At 41.3% G+C, this 16,924-nt stretch overlaps 1 protein-coding gene across 9 annotated transcripts in view; it reads right to left on the reverse strand.

Moving 5' to 3' along the window:
- eya1 (EYA transcriptional coactivator and phosphatase 1) overlaps nucleotides 1-16,924 on the reverse strand; it is a 62,392-nt gene that overhangs the window by 17,589 nt on the left and 27,879 nt on the right. For 3 of the 9 annotated variants that reach the window (XM_087176802.1, XM_087176800.1, XM_087176799.1), the window contains 10 exons: nucleotides 14,663-14,790; nucleotides 13,938-14,003; nucleotides 12,409-12,486; nucleotides 10,250-10,316; nucleotides 9,766-9,911; nucleotides 8,745-8,882; nucleotides 4,303-4,385; nucleotides 3,570-3,756; nucleotides 2,725-2,867; nucleotides 1,908-1,991 (listed from right to left, as the gene is read on the reverse strand). In XM_087176802.1, the coding sequence (XP_087032928.1) occupies nucleotides 1,908-1,991; nucleotides 2,725-2,867; nucleotides 3,570-3,756; nucleotides 4,303-4,385; nucleotides 8,745-8,882; nucleotides 9,766-9,911; nucleotides 10,250-10,316; nucleotides 12,409-12,486; nucleotides 13,938-14,003; nucleotides 14,663-14,786 (1,116 nt within the window). In that variant the 5' untranslated portion in view covers nucleotides 14,787-14,790. Of the gene's footprint in view, nucleotides 1-1,907; nucleotides 1,992-2,724; nucleotides 2,868-3,569; nucleotides 3,757-4,302; nucleotides 4,386-8,744; nucleotides 8,883-9,765; nucleotides 9,912-10,249; nucleotides 10,317-12,408; nucleotides 12,487-13,937; nucleotides 14,004-14,662; nucleotides 14,791-16,505; nucleotides 16,777-16,924 lie in introns of those variants that run through there. The other 6 variants (XM_087176801.1, XM_087176803.1, XM_023416898.2 and 3 more) reach the window with 6 other exon arrangements.

Genomic DNA, 16,924 nt, shown 5'->3' on the forward strand with positions numbered 1-16,924 from the left:
AACCAATAACACCCCCCATCCCCACCCACTTTAAGCTCTAGCTCTGGCCAACCCAATAGCAGCACAGCTGGCCTCAACCATCAGCTTTATGGGGGTGAGCTGCCTTGATGCCAATTAAAAGAGCTGATAAGAACAGCAGTGTGTTTATGTGTGTATGAGGGAGAGAGAGAGAGAGAGAGAGAGAGAGAGACCGAGAGAGAGAGAGAGACAGAAACGGAGTCAGAGAGAGAGGGTGGGAGGTCACAGTAAAAGAGAGAAAGTGTGGATGTGTGTTCACTCAGATACTCATCTATTTATAGTAAGCTCAAAGCAGCTTGGAGGGAAAACTGTTTTGTAACTTTTTTGTTTATGCCATTAAGATAGGGATGACATGAATGATAGACAGGAGGGAGGAGAAGGGGAGGAGATGGGGTGGTTGTTGTGGTGAATGTGGGAGAAGTTGGTTTCTACAGGTAGGTAGTTTACAGATTTGCATTTCTGATAAGCTTTGAGGTGGCATGCTCTGTGGTTTCTGTGAGTAAGCATGTCTGCCCCTTATAATATGGCTTTATTGTGATAGTGTCAGCAGTTTGGAGCATGAGTAGGAAAAAAAAATTGGTAAAAAAATGGAGAGAAATGAGCAGCCGAGGAGAAAAACAGAGAACAAAAGAGAAAACGGAGTGAGAGGGACTGTAGCGGCTGTCACATCCTATAGCTGAGCTCTGATGGAATGGGCCCTTATGGAGTCAGGAGTGTTTCCTGTTTCAGAGGAGCACACTGGAGACCCTGTGTATGCATGTTTGAGTGTGTGTGTGTGTGCGTGTGTGAGTGTGTGTGTGTGTGGTTGAAGAGTCCCTCATCACCGAGCCACAGCTCCCTAAGCCTTAGCTCTCTCTTTACCCAGCATGCAGAGCTGAGAATAAAGTAAATAAACAGTGGAGGGTCGTGGGGCAGCCCTCTTTCACCCCAAAAACAAAACACTGCCCCCATCAAACACCCCCTCATACCAGAACAAAGGCACCGAGCATGGGCCGCAGACACTAAGCTGTCTGACATATGAGGAGCAATATGTCATTTTCAACTTCAAAACCCAGACACTTCCATAGCCAAAACAACTGGTGATTAGAAATGCTGCGTTTAGGCAAAGAAAAACAAAATCTAGATCAATTTATAATTTCAAAAATGCTGAATTTGTGATGAATTAATGTTAAGATTCTAACGTCATTTTATTCATGTGTACTATATCTAAATGGGAAGAGCAGTGAGGAAGATGCTATATAGAACCTATGACCTCAACAAAACCATGAGAATAGGATTCGGCTGTGTTTCCCAAATTGTTTGTTTTCAAAGTTTAAATTTAGAGAAGCAATTTACATGGATCAACAAATAGCAAAGCCTTGAGAAGCAAACTCTCCATCTTATGAGCATACACAGCGAAATGGGATAGAAAATGACCTTTCAGTATAATTATATATATATGTATATATATAGGGAGTTTGACTGAATTACATTTGGTGGACTCTCTCTCCTGCCAGGATCTCCAGGGAGATCCCTGCCTGAAAGGGATGGATTGAGAAGCACTTAATTAAACTAACAATGTGGCATTTCTGAAGGAGAAAGGAACACTTAAGATGTGTCAATAGACATCCAGAGTGCAACTGTTGTGAGCCCCTACAGCCGAGCCCCGACCAGCCATGCATAGCTCTAACAGCTGCAAAGAGCAGTCAAATACTTGCCAAGCCTTATTGGACCTATTAAAAAAAAGAAATAATTATCTGTACACCGAGTTCTGCTCTGTCTTCTCACTATGGACTTAAAGCACAGTGAAATCTATCCCGCCCTCAATGTGCTTTTTTTCCCTCCTTTTAATATTTATGTGTTTTACTGATAAAGTGCAACCGCTACTGCTGCAGTCTGATGTCACTCACCCGTCCGTATCTGTTGGCATAAGAACCCGTAAGCAAGGAATGGAAAACGATGATTGTTTCATCCAGGTCCCAGATGAAAACTCGCTGGAGAGATATGAGGGCAGAGGGGGGAAGAAAGAAACAAAGAAAAACAGAGAGAAAAGAGGCAAAATCAATGGTGCACTCTGTAGGACTGCAAGGTGATCCTCCTGGTCAATAGGCCAGGAGCGTGTATTTGTGCGCCACAGGGACCGAGATCCATTTGCTTGGGTTGGTCACCGCAACACTCCTCCCATCACCCCACCACACGCTTTCCAGCCCTTGCCCTTTACATTAGAGTAATCAATAGTGACAAACTAATTAACTAGATATGTTAACATGCCATGATGTCAGCGCTATAATGGGTGCTATTAACCTCCTCATATCATATTAATGAAGAGCCCTCTGAATTACCAGGAGTTTATTTTGACATATGGTCACTATCAGAGTTTTTTACGGCTCATGGTATGGTAGTACCATTTTTAGTCACAGCTAGTGTCCAGTCTTTGATGACTAGAATATATATGTTATTCACTTCAGTGATGACTTACTTAATCACATGCCCTGTTATTTATTTATGAAGTCTACACAAGAACTTTATATAAGATATGTGTTTAATGATGTCATATATTCCACAATGCATTAAGAATGCATTTATAGTTAAGGATTCAGATCTTTAAGTATTAATGCCCATCAAGTGTTAAAGTTGGTGTGGCAGCACATACAGTAAGTGGATTAGTGTCCATGTGCCTCAGACAGGGCGAGGCTGTCTGTCGCCAAGGTAGCGGGCTCACCCTACCTCAAGGTCGGAGTCGGGCGGCGGTGATGGGTTGTTGTTCCTTCTTCCCCGGCCACGTGACTTTCCATCCGAGGCTCGGCGCAATCGATCTGAATCTGAATCTTTAATGGGGGTTGATGGACTGTGAATGGTACTGTACTCTCCTGAAAGGAAGGAAAGAAGGAAGGAGAGTATAAAAAAAAGTGTGTTAAAGATGAGCTATTATTTGCTTTTAGCAAAAATGTTTGAGTGACCATTTGTCTTGATGCAGGACAGACAGCTTCCTGCGACATTATTTAGGGATGAATCTACAGGTAACAAACATATCATAAATCAACTGTGGAGCACATACTAGAAGCTATTGTGCTCCATGCTGATTTAATAAACGAGAGGTAACAGAGTACATGTCAACTAGAAAAAGCGAATATGTCATTTATTTAAATTGGATGAGTGTGTATGAAATTATGTTTAGTTAAAGCCTGATGTATTTGGTGTTGATTGATGACAATTTGAAATGCAAACATAAATGTTAGAATGATTTAATGATAAAATCAGTGTTCGATTGCCAGATGATCCATTAATGCAACATGTAATTATCGGAAATTCTTCATATGTTTTCACTATAAACTTTTTTTTCTTGCTTGATGAAATCATTTCTTCCTTGTGCATGAGTTAGAAAAGAAAGAAAGAAAAAATATTTTTGGTGTTTAGCTTATGCTCTCTTATCAAGCACAACTTCAAGTGAGTGAGAAGGAAGGAGTTCAGTGGCCCACTGGTTTCAAAAAGAAACATGGCTCCTACAAGGATCAAACTCCTGATATTCAGGTTACACAAGGATACCCGGCTGCCTGTGGTTTGATTCCTACCTGCAGAGTTGTCTGTGAGGGCCTGACTGGTGATGCCGGCGGGTGGCTCCTGGAGGGTGTAGGTGGTGGTGGTGGAGGGCGTGCTAGGGCTGGTGTTGTTACTCGTCATGTAGGGCGAAGTGTAGGGTGAGCTGTTGTAATACTGAGCATACTGGCCCTGGCCGAAGGCTGGATAACTGGGGTAGTCCTGTGGAGAAAGACAGTGTATATGGATAAAGATAAGGCATGATGAGAAGAAATGAGATATAAAGCAAAGGTAGATAAATAATGGTGTGAGAGGGAAAATTTTGATCAAAAAGGCGGAGGCAGAAAGACAAAAGGTAGCAGAGTTGAGGAGGAGAAAAAGGTTTGGCAGAGTAATGTGAGATTTGCCCTGCACCAGTGTTGCTACTTTACAGTGCAGATTCCAAAACATAAATGCAAACACATGTCTGTTCTGTCCTACATCTGGACAACGATCTGTCTTGTTTTTTTTTCTTCTTCCTTTCCTCTGTGGCATAATACATATGTGTTGGAGGAGGTACAGTAGATAATCCTGCGTACAAAGCTTTTGACATCCTGAGTGATTTATGTTTGAATGTGTCACGGATGAAATGTAACATATTGAGTGTGCATGTTTCATAAAGATTTCCAGGCTGGGAAGACGTCTGCAATTCAAACTTATATAAACTGATAGCTGCATACTGATACCAGATCAGAGGGGCAGAACTAAGAGGAAGAAGTGCACAGCTACCTGTTGTGTGCTGTTGAAGCCAGTCGAATTTGTCAGGGAGTTGTTTCCTGCATACAATCCTGAAGTTGTTGTAAAAGTACCACCTTTGAGGACAAAAATACAGTTTGAGTTATACATACAACATATTATCTCAAAAGACATTATTATTGTACGGAAAAGCAGTGCAGTGACAGAAATGAAACGGCACATTGTTAGGGAAAAAAAGATTAGTCTTTTGTGAAACAACTATTTGAGGTGGTGAACAGAGGGAGGCCTGAGGGAGCTCCAAACAGCGACCTTATCTTTCTCCTCTTCCTTCCTTATCAGTGATTGGATCAGGCCTGATGAATGATGGGAGGGGAAGGCAGAGAAGGGTGAGGGATGGACAGAACTTGCTTCCAAAGCCATCCATGCTCGCACAATGTGAAGAACACAAGAGACTGTTGTGTGTGAGCTACCGAAGGGTGGCGTTGGGAAAGGGGGGATGGAAATGGTGGGTGGTTTTGGGGGTGGGTGGGGGTGCACATAGGCTGCGTAGTGAGACAGAGATGCGTACGGAAGTAGGGATGAGGTCAGAGTGAGTTCCACTGGGGGGGTTGGCTGCTGACAGCCAGCCCCAATGAATATGTATGTTCTTCTTTTCACTTGCTCAAAAGACAGCCCTCTGGGAAAATTAAATCATTCAGAGGGGTTGATAGCATCTAATGGCTTAATAATATACATGACATGAATCATAGAGGAGAGGAGCAGCAGCAGCAGCCCCCAAGGGCCATGACTTCTCTGTTCAGTGGCCATCCACCTGTACTGTCATGTCAGGCCAGAGAACAGCAGCAAGGGATCATAGACACAGTAGAAAGACAGCAGGATGACGAGGAAAGCATGAGGGAGCTGTGTATATTTAAACTAAAATTATTTTTGCTTATTGTTGAGATCACAATTATCATGATCATTCAATTATCTCTGAGAATAAAGTAGATGTACTCTGCAAAAACCGTTATAATTTGACATCTTCATTTACTTCATTTTATAATTCTCTTTTAATCTGTGAATAAAAGTTGCTTCAGATGTGCAAATATTAAAATTGAAATTCTCTTGTTTGCAGCCATATTCATGTTTATAAAAAGGAGAACAGTTCATTACATGTGTTCAGAGCTAATGCCTGCGATTGGTCGGTGAGTAGTAACTATAGAAAAGTTGTGGGAAGTTGTCGACTTTCTCTGCCTACAGTAATAACAGGTGCTTGAGTTTTACAGATTTCATTACAAGTAATGTATTTAAAAAACATCTGTGTCATAGCAGTTCTAACAACTTTCACAAATATGACCCCTGGGCTTTATTTCTCATCTCTGTCCATACAAAGACATATTGTTACTCCATACACCCACCGGGGACATTAATGAGCACTACCGTTGCATTCTTAAAACAGCTTCTTCACTTATCATTGCAGTGATCCCCCCCGAAGCCAAAAAATACCCCGTCGCTTCAGCGAAAACGAAGGGGGAGATAAATTTACTGTTCCTAAATGGGGGCGTAATTACACCTTTGTTCCCAGAGACAAACAGAGTGAGTTCCTTTCATCCTCTGGTCATTGGCCCCATCAGGAGGGCCCTCCCACACCGTGACAAACGTGAAGCAGCTTTCAGAACAGGGGGAAGGATCAGGGAAATGAGAGGGGGGGCCCAGGCACGAAGGGTACCGTATGGAAGAAAGCACGAAAAAAAGAAGACTTAGGGCAGTTTTTATCCTTGTCAGTTAGCAAAGTACCCAGCACTGTGGCTAAAAAAGAGAAACAAATATCTCCCAAGCACCCAAGATTACCAGGATCTACTAATTATTTGTGCAGTTTCTCACATTCTGCTTCCAGCAATTACACACACAGCAGATTTTTTACCATGTTTTCCAACCTGGACCCAGAACTGTTCTCTCGCTTTGTTGTTTTGTTTGATATTTCAAGGCCTGCGGGGGGAATTTTAAAACTTTTGTGTTCTCCGTAGAAAGTTCAACATCAAGTGAAAGTCCAACAGAACAAAAAGACAGAGAGGAGGAGGAGTAATGCTGCGAAGGACAACAAATTAGCCTAATGCACAGTTCAAACAGTCATAAAAGCTCTCACTGGAAGGGTTTGAGGGTTGCTCTGTGGAGAACAAGGAGCCACATAAAAGCCGAGGGGACCCCTGCTAGCTCAGTGAGAATGAGCCCGTGCTGTTGGGATTGGTGGTGTTGGTTATAGTAGGGGGAGAAAGAAGGGGTCTTGTGGTTCCCTGGGGGGCATGTTTTCTCTCCCTCCCCCTGTCCTGCTCCAGTTAGTTCACTCACTCAAGACCAGACATCATCCCTCCCTCCTCTCCTCCTTCCCTCCTGCCTTCTGGCTCCACAATTGGAAGTCCATTTGCTTTGCTTGATCAGTCCCCTTGCCATGGGCTATGTCTATCATCAGTGCACAATATTTGTAGCAGAAGTTTGTATGCCCCACTTGGGAATAGGCTATCAAGTCCAGATGGGGCTCTCCTTTTAAAAAGGCAACCAAGGCTTCAGCTACTTCAGCTTGCAGTGCCACTGGGACAGAATGCTGGAATCCAATTATTCACCTAATTAGCATCTGCTCAATCCCGCCATCAGCACAATCTCTCCATTTCTTTGCACACCTCTGATGTTTTCGGCTTTTTCTGGCCATCCGTGAGATGCACCGCATAAACTGCTACAAGGGATCACAAAGCCAAGGAGCACAAAAACGCCTTTTGTCCCCTCCATGATTTGGTGCCACTACTTTAGCACCCACACAAAGCTCCATGGCATCGGACATGAAAGCAAGGAGCAAAAACATTAATCTAATCGTCCTCCGCCTTGACAGCTGGCCACAGGCTGGTGGCAGGGACACTGGCAGGGAGGGGGAGTATCAGATGTAGAAAAAGATTCTTTGGTTGGGACACCCAGGCCTGAGGCACCTCACCCAGGCAGATCAATAGGCCAGAAAGAATAATGATGATGGTGTGGCAAAGGGCCAGAGCCACAGTTAGAGAACACAGGGCCAGAATAGTGGTCAATCTGTCATCTAACATGGCTGTCAATTACTAACGCACTTATTGCTACGTGGGGCATCCGATAGCCAGAGATAGCGGGCGAGAGTGAGGGAGAGACAGAGATAGACGGAGGGAAAGAGAAACACAGAGTAAGAGCATAATACTTAGAAGATGAATGGGCACATAATACTGTCATCGTGAGTTAAACCACTAAGGGCAGGATAGCAGCTTGTGCATTCTGCCGCACATGCTCCGTCTCCTGCTCTCTTTCTTTCACTCTCCCTCTCTCTGCCGCCTCTTTTTTCAGGCGCTCGTATGCACGCTGCAAAACTCTGGCTGTGGCCGCCTGTATTTGGTTAAGAGGCGTGGAAAAGAGGCTTCCCCGCGCCACATCTGCTGCTGAGCTGGCGTTATTTATTGTGAGATGCTCTGGAGGCTTTTCAACAACATGTGGAGATGTTTCTACTGTCACACATTAGATATTACAGGAGAGAACACTAAGACTACGCTATCTCTTAGCTAACTGTCCTTGCCTGGGTGCAGGTGCTGCCGGGGAACAGAGTGTTTTCCAACCAATACAAAGAGAATAGCAGAAATACTACATGGCAGGAGGCCTGAACTGAATTTAAACTGGCTGAAAGACTGGACAGAAAGAGCAAAAGAGGGGGAGTGCAGGCGCAACTCATTTTTATCGGTTTTAAAGCCATAAATCTCCATGGTCTCAGCTCTTAAACAAATACAAATATCATCACAGGGAGAGAAAAAACAAAGGCTGGGGAGTAGGGACATGGCTGGTGCCTCCTAAGTGCCTGCCATTTTTCCATCTGTGTTGATTCTTTTAAGAGGAGAAGAGAAGCAGGCAGCCGTTGTGGCTGCATGTAACAACTGCTGGGATGCAACCATCTTCTGGGGTGAGGGCGAGGGCCGTGTTGTGAATCAGTCTAGCTCTGCACACGGTTAAATCAGGGACAGAGACCTATTCTCTCTCATCTTTTTCAAAGAGTAGAATAAACTTTATGTGGATTGGGCTAAGCAGAGGGAACGCATGGCAGACATAATGAAGTTAGACAAAGTAATATGTAAGTAAGGACACTGCAGATGAGTACTTTGACAATGAGGTTCGAAGGACAAAAATAGATTTGCAGAGCGGCGGGTCTAAGTAAAAGAAAAAACACAAACAAAACAGGAGAAAATATACAAGTAACCAGATTCCCATCAAAGCTACACTAGGTATTTCTAGATTGCTGGTGAATCAAAATCTGCTTTGTAGTTTTGTAGACCAATCATGATTTTGCTGGGAAAATGTTGCAATTATAAAATTGGGCATGCTGTCAATTTTATGAGACAGTGAAGACGTTGCGATTTGACACCATACATACACCCAGTCTTCACTTGTAAGAATGCACAGAGAAAATGATGAAGGATTCACAAAGATGTCCTCACCCTGCATCTGGTAGCTGTAGGGAGCCTGTCCTGTCTGCGGCGTGGTGAAGCCAGAGCCATAGCTTAGGAAACCTGTCTGTCCCGGGGATTGGGACTGGCTCAGACCCCCCTCCGTCTTTATGCCTGCCCACAATGGACCTAAATCAGTTAGTGACACCAGATCGGTTTGATGCACAGACAACAGTCAACACAGAGGTTTAAATTACACTGGACACAGCAAAGGGACGCAGCCTCTCTCTGCACTAATCACAATGGACAAGCGCTGATTATCTGAATAAAGATTTTTACTATCATCAGTTGTTTAGAATTATTATCTTGCACTGGGTGCTGTCACACTGCGAAAGACCTTTCTACTTGACTGTAAACCAAAACGTGTGTTTGGACTATGATTGTTTGATATTACGTTATCATCATCATCATCATTAATATCATCATGTAAGATAAGTCATCTGTAAGAGGATGCACAAGTATTAAAACATTGTGCTTGTGTTTGTGAGTCAAACCGGCCGCTGCTTATATTGAATCAGTCTCGATGCAGTTTCTGTGCAACGGTAGGTTGCAGGGCTCCATTCAAATAAACAGTATAAATTCCTGCACATATTGGAGAGTCTTCTGGGGTCAAAACACTCCAAAGACTTTGGACAAATAAAGCCTACAGTGAGCCTTGTACTCTATGCGTTCTCTTGCAGTGCCAGAGGAAACCAGTTTTTGTTTTCAGATTTATATCACTAATCTTTCAGATCCATCTGAACAGCTTGACAAGCAAATTCTGTTTTATTGCAGTGGAGGAGAATAGGCAGGCACTAGACAAGAACTCAGCATCTCTCCTGGTCTTGCTTTACTGGAGGAATTGTGGGAACATGGTTTGTAATGAACAAGGTCCTGACCTTCAGGAAGGAAAAATATTTAGTTGTAAATTTCTCTGTCTATGCATGCATTCAATTTACACAACACTGACCTTGTTAGCAGGCAACTTCAGCAAGACAAGAGAAGGTTATGATTTGTGTTAGAGAAATCTTACCGTAAGCTGGGATGCCATACGGCTGGCCAGGCTGGGGGTAGCTAGCATAAGCTGCGGCCTGCTGCATTCCTGTGGTGTACTGCGTCTGCCCATACGCAGCCATATTTTGGGATGAAGGGGTAGGAAGAATATGCGGATATGTTCTGCTGTTTGAGAAAAGAAACAAAAGACAAAAGTGAGAAAGGAAACACAAACTTCACTTACTGACAAATTCCTTGTGATTGTGCTACTTCATTCTAAACACCGAGCCAAGCGGTAAAACAGATAGCATCTCACAGCTCATATACATAGTGAAAGAACAATAAATGGCAAAGGAAATTTTTGCAAGATAATAATTACGACAGATTTTAGAGCGCGCAAGCTGCAGACATCCCAGCAAACAAAGCCAGTCGAGAACCCCCCGATCTAACAGAAGGATCTAATTAAAGATCCAAACGAAGTTGGATGCTGCTTATTTTTTAAAGAAAAATAAAAGAAGCCTTACTTGGAAGGATAAATCTGTGGAGAGAACTGGTGAGTTTGTCTTGGGCTGAAGCCACTGGTTCCAATAGCTGAGGAGAGTTAAAAAGAAAAGAGGCAAGCACATATTTAAACATTAAGAAATAAGGTAAATATTATCTTTTGCCAACAGAACTTCTGGATTCCAAGGAAACAGTAATTACATTGCATTACTCTATTTATTTCGGTAACCTTATTTAAGGTTGAAAACCGGAGAGCAATAATGAAGTAAAATAATCAGGTAAGAACATCAGGTTTTTCTGCTGACCCACGTATCTCTGAGATACTTCTGGGCTGCTATGACGACCACTGGTGTAAACACTCACAGGATGGTCTGAATCAGTCTCGGCCTGTGGCTTCAGTTGCCTTGGGCTTTTCAAGCCACAACCACATTGGAAGTGACATCACTGATTGCAGGTAATGAGTGCTACTGCATAATCATTCCTTCATTAAGCGTACGACTTTGTGGTTCCACGGTGCTGTTAACTTGTGAAAGTTCAGCCACAAATAATTCAGTGTTATTAAATCTGCTATAAGAGTCATGTATCTCTCACACACACACACACACACACACACACACACACACACGGTGGGCTTGTCAGTGTTTTTTTTTTTCTTTTTTAAGTTTTTTTAAAATGCCAAATAAACTCTAATTAATAAGAAAAAGGGAATTTATATTAATGTTCTCAGTGTTACCTGCAGACTTTAGTTCATAAATTAGACATACGAATTTTGGAAAAAAGTAAAATAAATAAAATCTAAACATAAAATTCCTAACACACAAGAAATCCAAGCTGCAAGAGTTCAGCTTCCACTTTGACGCTTGTATAAAAAAAAAAACAAAAGTACTGTTATCGGTTTTAATTTAATCACTCATTTTGAAAATGTATTTTAAATGATATGTAAATTTGCAATAAAACACAACCAATGGAGGTTTAAATTGGAACACTTTATGTTGAGTACATTTTTCTCAAAAATTCAGTTTATTAAAAACACTGAATAAATGAGACAGGCAAGAATCAGTTCTCGCATTTAACTGCAGCCGAGTGGCACAGTTTTGAAACATCTGTCTAATTGGTCATGACATGTAAAATATGGGATTTGGTTGCGGGGGAGTGCTAACTGTGTGTAACTGTATGCTGTAACCCCTCACACACGTTATTAATATTGAACACTTTTCCCACATCAGCAGCACCTGCCACTGGACAAAACCTGCTCTTCTGAACGGAGCTTTGGGTTTCCCCACGGAGGATATGGGGTATAAGATTACTAAATTTCATTAATACTGTCACAGACAAAAGTCATACCAGTGATTTATGCACCTCTAGCATTAAAGTATCAAGTACTTAGTTAAACAGTTGAGGAAAAACAGGAAAATTAGCAGCAAGATAATACGATGCACAGTTGGATGCAATGCTATTAATAAAGGTTTATAGAAAACGTAACATAGCACTGCAGGTTGACATAGATACCACTCAGGGTGGAAAAAGAAATAAGCTAAAAAATTATCACATTAGTCATTATTTCTTTTACAATTCTTACAATGCTCATTATACTCAGAGGGCTTGGTTTTATTTAGCAATGCCTGCGTGTGTGTTTATCTGTCTGATGTTCCCATGCTGAGAGGAGGGTGTGAAAACCCTGGCTCTGACAGGGTGATAGGGTAACAGCCCGTGGAGAGCGAGGGCCACTGGGACGTCATGTCACTCCACTGGACAGACAGGCTCAGTGCATTACAGGTCACAATTCAGTCCTCACTGGCATGGGAACCAGCAGTGTTAACACACACACACACCACACACACACACACACACAGACACACACACACACACACACACACACACACACACACACACACACACACACACAAGCAAGCACAGCATATATATGTGCTGACAAAAGTAAGGTAGAGTCTCTTAAACACTCACACACACACACACACACACACACAATATTGGCGTTTTAGCTACAGGGACACTTCCTGAGGCCCAGCTTATCAGACACCCATCTCCAGGATCATCTCTCCCTAATCAGTTCTGCATCTCTCTGTGTGTGTGTGTGTGTGTGTGTGTGTGTGTGTGTGTATGAGAGAGAGAAGCAACCAGACACATGAATACACACACACACTGAGTCCTCCCCGCTCACCTGATCCTGAGAAGCTGTCTAGAGAGGTGTCTGCTACCGAGGTGGCGAGTTCGCTGCTGCTCATTGGCTCGGTTTTAACTGCAAACAAAGAAGCCACATTGTCACCAAACGGTCCAAATCAATGTCTGAAAAATAAAAAAGATCAGATTAATGTGTAGCTATATATCAGCTTTTCGGATTTTCACATTCACATTGAAAACTAATCAAAAGTTACTTTACTGTATGAAATAAAAACAAAAGTGCAGAGGTGCAAGGAAGCAGTCAACCAACTTTTCAACAGTAGTTACAATAATGTCAGCAAATTCAAATGCATGATAAAAATTATATATTATATATGTATTAGTTCCAATGGTTTCAATATATTTCTTTATTCTATTATCTTTAATTCTTTTTGATGGGATTTATCTGATTTTTCAAGAGACTTAGCTTTATCTTTATCACTGATCCTTATCTTACTTATCTTCATTTCCGGTAAATCTTATTTGTTTATTTCAAAAATGCGCTTTTAACTATTTTGCAAAAGCAATATCAATTGCACTTTATTTGATATTTCATTAACAAAAAAAAAATAGTCTACTAAAAACTTCTAACTAAAAAGTCTTGCATTATCATTTTTATTGAATGATGAATTACCGGCTTATCAGTACTTAAATATAGCATAAAATAAAAATCACTACTGTGGGTGTATGTTAAGAGTCAATGATAAAAAATTACAAGTTAAAATTGAAATGTCAAGGAAATATATGGTGTATAAAATCTTTTTAAGAGTGTAGCGAACGCTGTTTGACCTTGACTCCATTATACAGCTTAGCAATAGATCTGCAAAGACAATTTCACAGCTATCTGACAGCTCAGGAATCTTTGAAATCAATCCATTTCACTTCAGGCGGGCTGGAGGGTTTTTTTCCCCTTTTTTCTTTTTTGGCAAAACAAATTGACAATGTGGGCAAGCGAGTCATGCTCAGTGGAATCCCTGATGGTTGAAGAAGCCATTTGCTGTCATGTTTTACATGTTTCCGCTATGCTCGTTCAGTGCAGAAACATATGTTGACGAGAGGCAATTCTTTTGAACAACACACTGATGAAAAAAATAGTGGCGAGGTGCATGCATAAACTAGCACACACTCAGGTCACAGAGCACACAATAACCACTGTATTCAGGAAACGGCATGGAACGTTCAAATGAAAACAAAATGCACAGTATGCAGGTTCACAATCTGAACATTCATTAACAATGGACTCAAAATCCAGTCGTGTCAAACCATGCTTGAAACAGAATACCACAACGATTACAGCAAATACCAAAGAGTTTCTGAATGAAAGGCACAATAGTTGAGGTGACTTTAGAATTTTTCAGCTGATAAATAGCGTATTTTTTGGGCCTTAAAAAGAAATACAAATTAAAATTTCTCCATGAGTGAGGTAGGTAAAAAGGTAAACCACAAAGACTCCTTTCATTCTTGCTCTCAGTTGAGTTGGGGAAAACTCCAAGTATTGTCCTTTCATTGTGTCACTAAGAGTAGACAAACCTGCAGCGGACTGTGAGTTAGAACCTAACAACCAGTCTGCAGTGGTAAGCATTGTGATGTTATCACCTATGGGAAACAAAGAATGGCAATTGGACACATTGACAGTCTGCACCATGTCTACGGGTCCTGTGTCATATATATACAAAGAAATAAACCCTGAGCTCAACCTGAAGATTGCATGACAGTGATGGATGTTTTTAATAACCCTTTGGTTTGTGTCATGGGCATGACTGCTTCACTAAACAAAGGCTCAGATTTAAAGCACAGGTGAATCACCTGAGTAAATAACTATGTACAGTAGAAACCTCATGCAAAACGCTGTCATTTCCATGCTGTAAGTTTTGAATAATTACATGGTTGCTTATATAAACAGCTAATAGGCACTGGAAAATAACTACTAGAGGAAATTAATGCTAGCAATGCTTGGTCCTGTAAGGTCCAAAACAATCTGCAATGTAATCCATCAAATATAAGGTTCATTTTCTCTATTGTTTTACTGCCTGTTTAATATTATATTAAGGCAAAAGATTATTGCTAATTCACCCTATTTAAAAAAAAAACTCAGATTTTGACACAACATTGCATTAGCTTTATTGATTAAAAAGTCAGTTTCACACTGAATGTTACAATACAGTATCTATCACCATTCTCATCTTCTTTTGTATATATATTTAGAATAGCATACAAGACAGAGAGAATAATAGCATATAGCACAGCACACATACCTTCAGTGCCATTGGGTGTCATGGAATTGTTATTGATGTGCGAGTTGTCGAGGTTGGGACCATTAGGAGATTCACTGCTTCCACTTATTCGGCTGTGAGGACTGGCTAGATCCTGCATTTCCATAGACCTGACGAGGCACGCACGCACGCACACACACACACACACACCAAATCAAATTACACATAACACTCTGATTTCAGGGAAGACAAGCAGCTTTGATATGCAACGTTGTATACAATATGCAAAATACAGTAGTCCAGATTTAGATGAATAAAATGGTGATGATACTACAAAGTAAAAAACATCTACACTATTATAGATGAGTTGCTGAGTAAAAAAAAAAATTCTATTAAAACTGCATTTAAAATGTAAAATTCACTGCAATTTTACGAATGGTTATCTTGCATGTGATATTTTCAATGCAATTTAAAGAAATCACATTTTTATCTGATGCCAAATGACATTTTGAAGAAAAAATTTAGTTGTGAAAATGAAAAAAACATATACATGGCAAAATGTGACACACTCACAAACGCACAAAGAAAAACAGTGGGATTCCAAACCATGAAATGAATAGTAAACATTTTGACAAGATAGTTTTTCGGTTTCTCTTATTACAGCAATTTCACAAGTCACTGTTTTATATGATGTGAACACAAAGAGTTTACTATCAATTTACTCTGGTGTATCTTAAGCAAGAATGGCCTTAAGTGTATATCGTTTTGTGTGGTATCGAAGACTGTTAACAGATGTTTGCTGGTTTGAGGCAATGGTTAATGTGCCTGTTAAAAGTGCAGCACTCTGCTTGATTATAAGAGCCCATGCCTCAGTGATGGGCAGATGAGAAGCTCACGAGGCATGTGTTTGCTCTGGCAAGCTCCTTAATTGTTTCTGTGTTTATACAAAAGACCACGCCACTGAAAACATTATTCTATCTTCTCATTTGTGCGCTCAAAGGATTTGATCAAGTATAGACAATGGAGAAGAAAGAAGGCACGAGTGATTTGAAAAGTACAGCCACAAACTCCAGACCCCATTTGTCTCTGCCACCGTTCCCATTGCAACAGTGAGTTAATGAAATTAGGACAAAATGTTTTGTACATTATACTGCCATTTCCAATTATATTCCAGGGTTCTGGGTATCTCTGCTATCGATAAACATTGGCCTTTTACACAAGGCCACAAAGATAAATGCTCAAGTAACTGTAAGTAGTCTGAGTGCTATCAGATGGCACAAAAGAAACCAGAATTATGAGATAAAAATATTAAATTATGATGTGCATTTACTGTATTTAAGATTATATTATGTTATGATATTATGATACTTTGCAGTATAGTTTGACAAATTCTCTCCTTTCTTGCGGTTCAAGTCCAATTTAATTATCAATGGAAAAAAAGACTAAGACAACTACAACAAAAATGTTATAAAAGAAAAAAACAATAATTCAAAAGGCCAGTTCAATCTTCTTCACACATACTCCAATAAAGGAAGCTGTATTATCCTTTTCCCAAAGGTATATTAATTTACTTCTCTGCTAAAAATATCACACTCTCCAAGCATACAACCACACAGAGGTGCAAATATAAACACTTAAGGACTGTCCAGACACAGCTAACCTTATTTCTGCACCTCACACGCATTACTTAAACCGTTTTTTTTCTCCTTTATCCAACCTTTTTTCTCATTAGCTGACAGCTAAAAAGCCATAACTATCTCTAATCAGACAACACAGCAGACTGAAAGAAGTTGACAGTTGTTTAGCAGAGACTCGGGCGATCTCTGATGCCACGCAGAGCTACATGTCTCTGATGCTGCTGGCACTGGCTCAACTGTGCTCTTACCTGGACCTAGATGGCTTTGAGTCCTCTCAAACCACTCTCTTTCTTTATTCTGCCTCCACCTGCCCCAGCAGAAACAATGTCGCTCCTTGTTATTGCGGCTCGATGTCACAGTCCAGAGCCATCCATGACACAAAAAGGCTTGTCTGAGAAAACATTATTGTTATTCTGGAGCAGAATGGGAAGAGAGGGCTAGCGGGGGAACAGAGGCGCACATTGTCTCTCTTCGAGCCGCAGCCCTGCTCCACTGTTGTTTCCTCCTCCAGGTCCTCCCTCCTCCCTCCTCCCTGAGCAAGGGGAGCACGGCCAAATGACGGAAAGGTGATTCATCATTGGTCTACGACAGCTGCAAACTGGATTAGCCCTCCCCCAATCAACATGCAAAGCTGCTTAGCCAAGGTAAGCAGGAAGGGGTGGGGGGT

The sequence above is a fragment of the Seriola lalandi genome, unplaced genomic scaffold (assembly GCF_002814215.2).
Source record: "Seriola lalandi dorsalis isolate HSWRI2012SDOR001 ecotype SW California unplaced genomic scaffold, Sedor1 jcf7180002054570, whole genome shotgun sequence".
Taxonomy (NCBI): domain Eukaryota; kingdom Metazoa; phylum Chordata; class Actinopteri; order Carangiformes; family Carangidae; genus Seriola; species Seriola lalandi.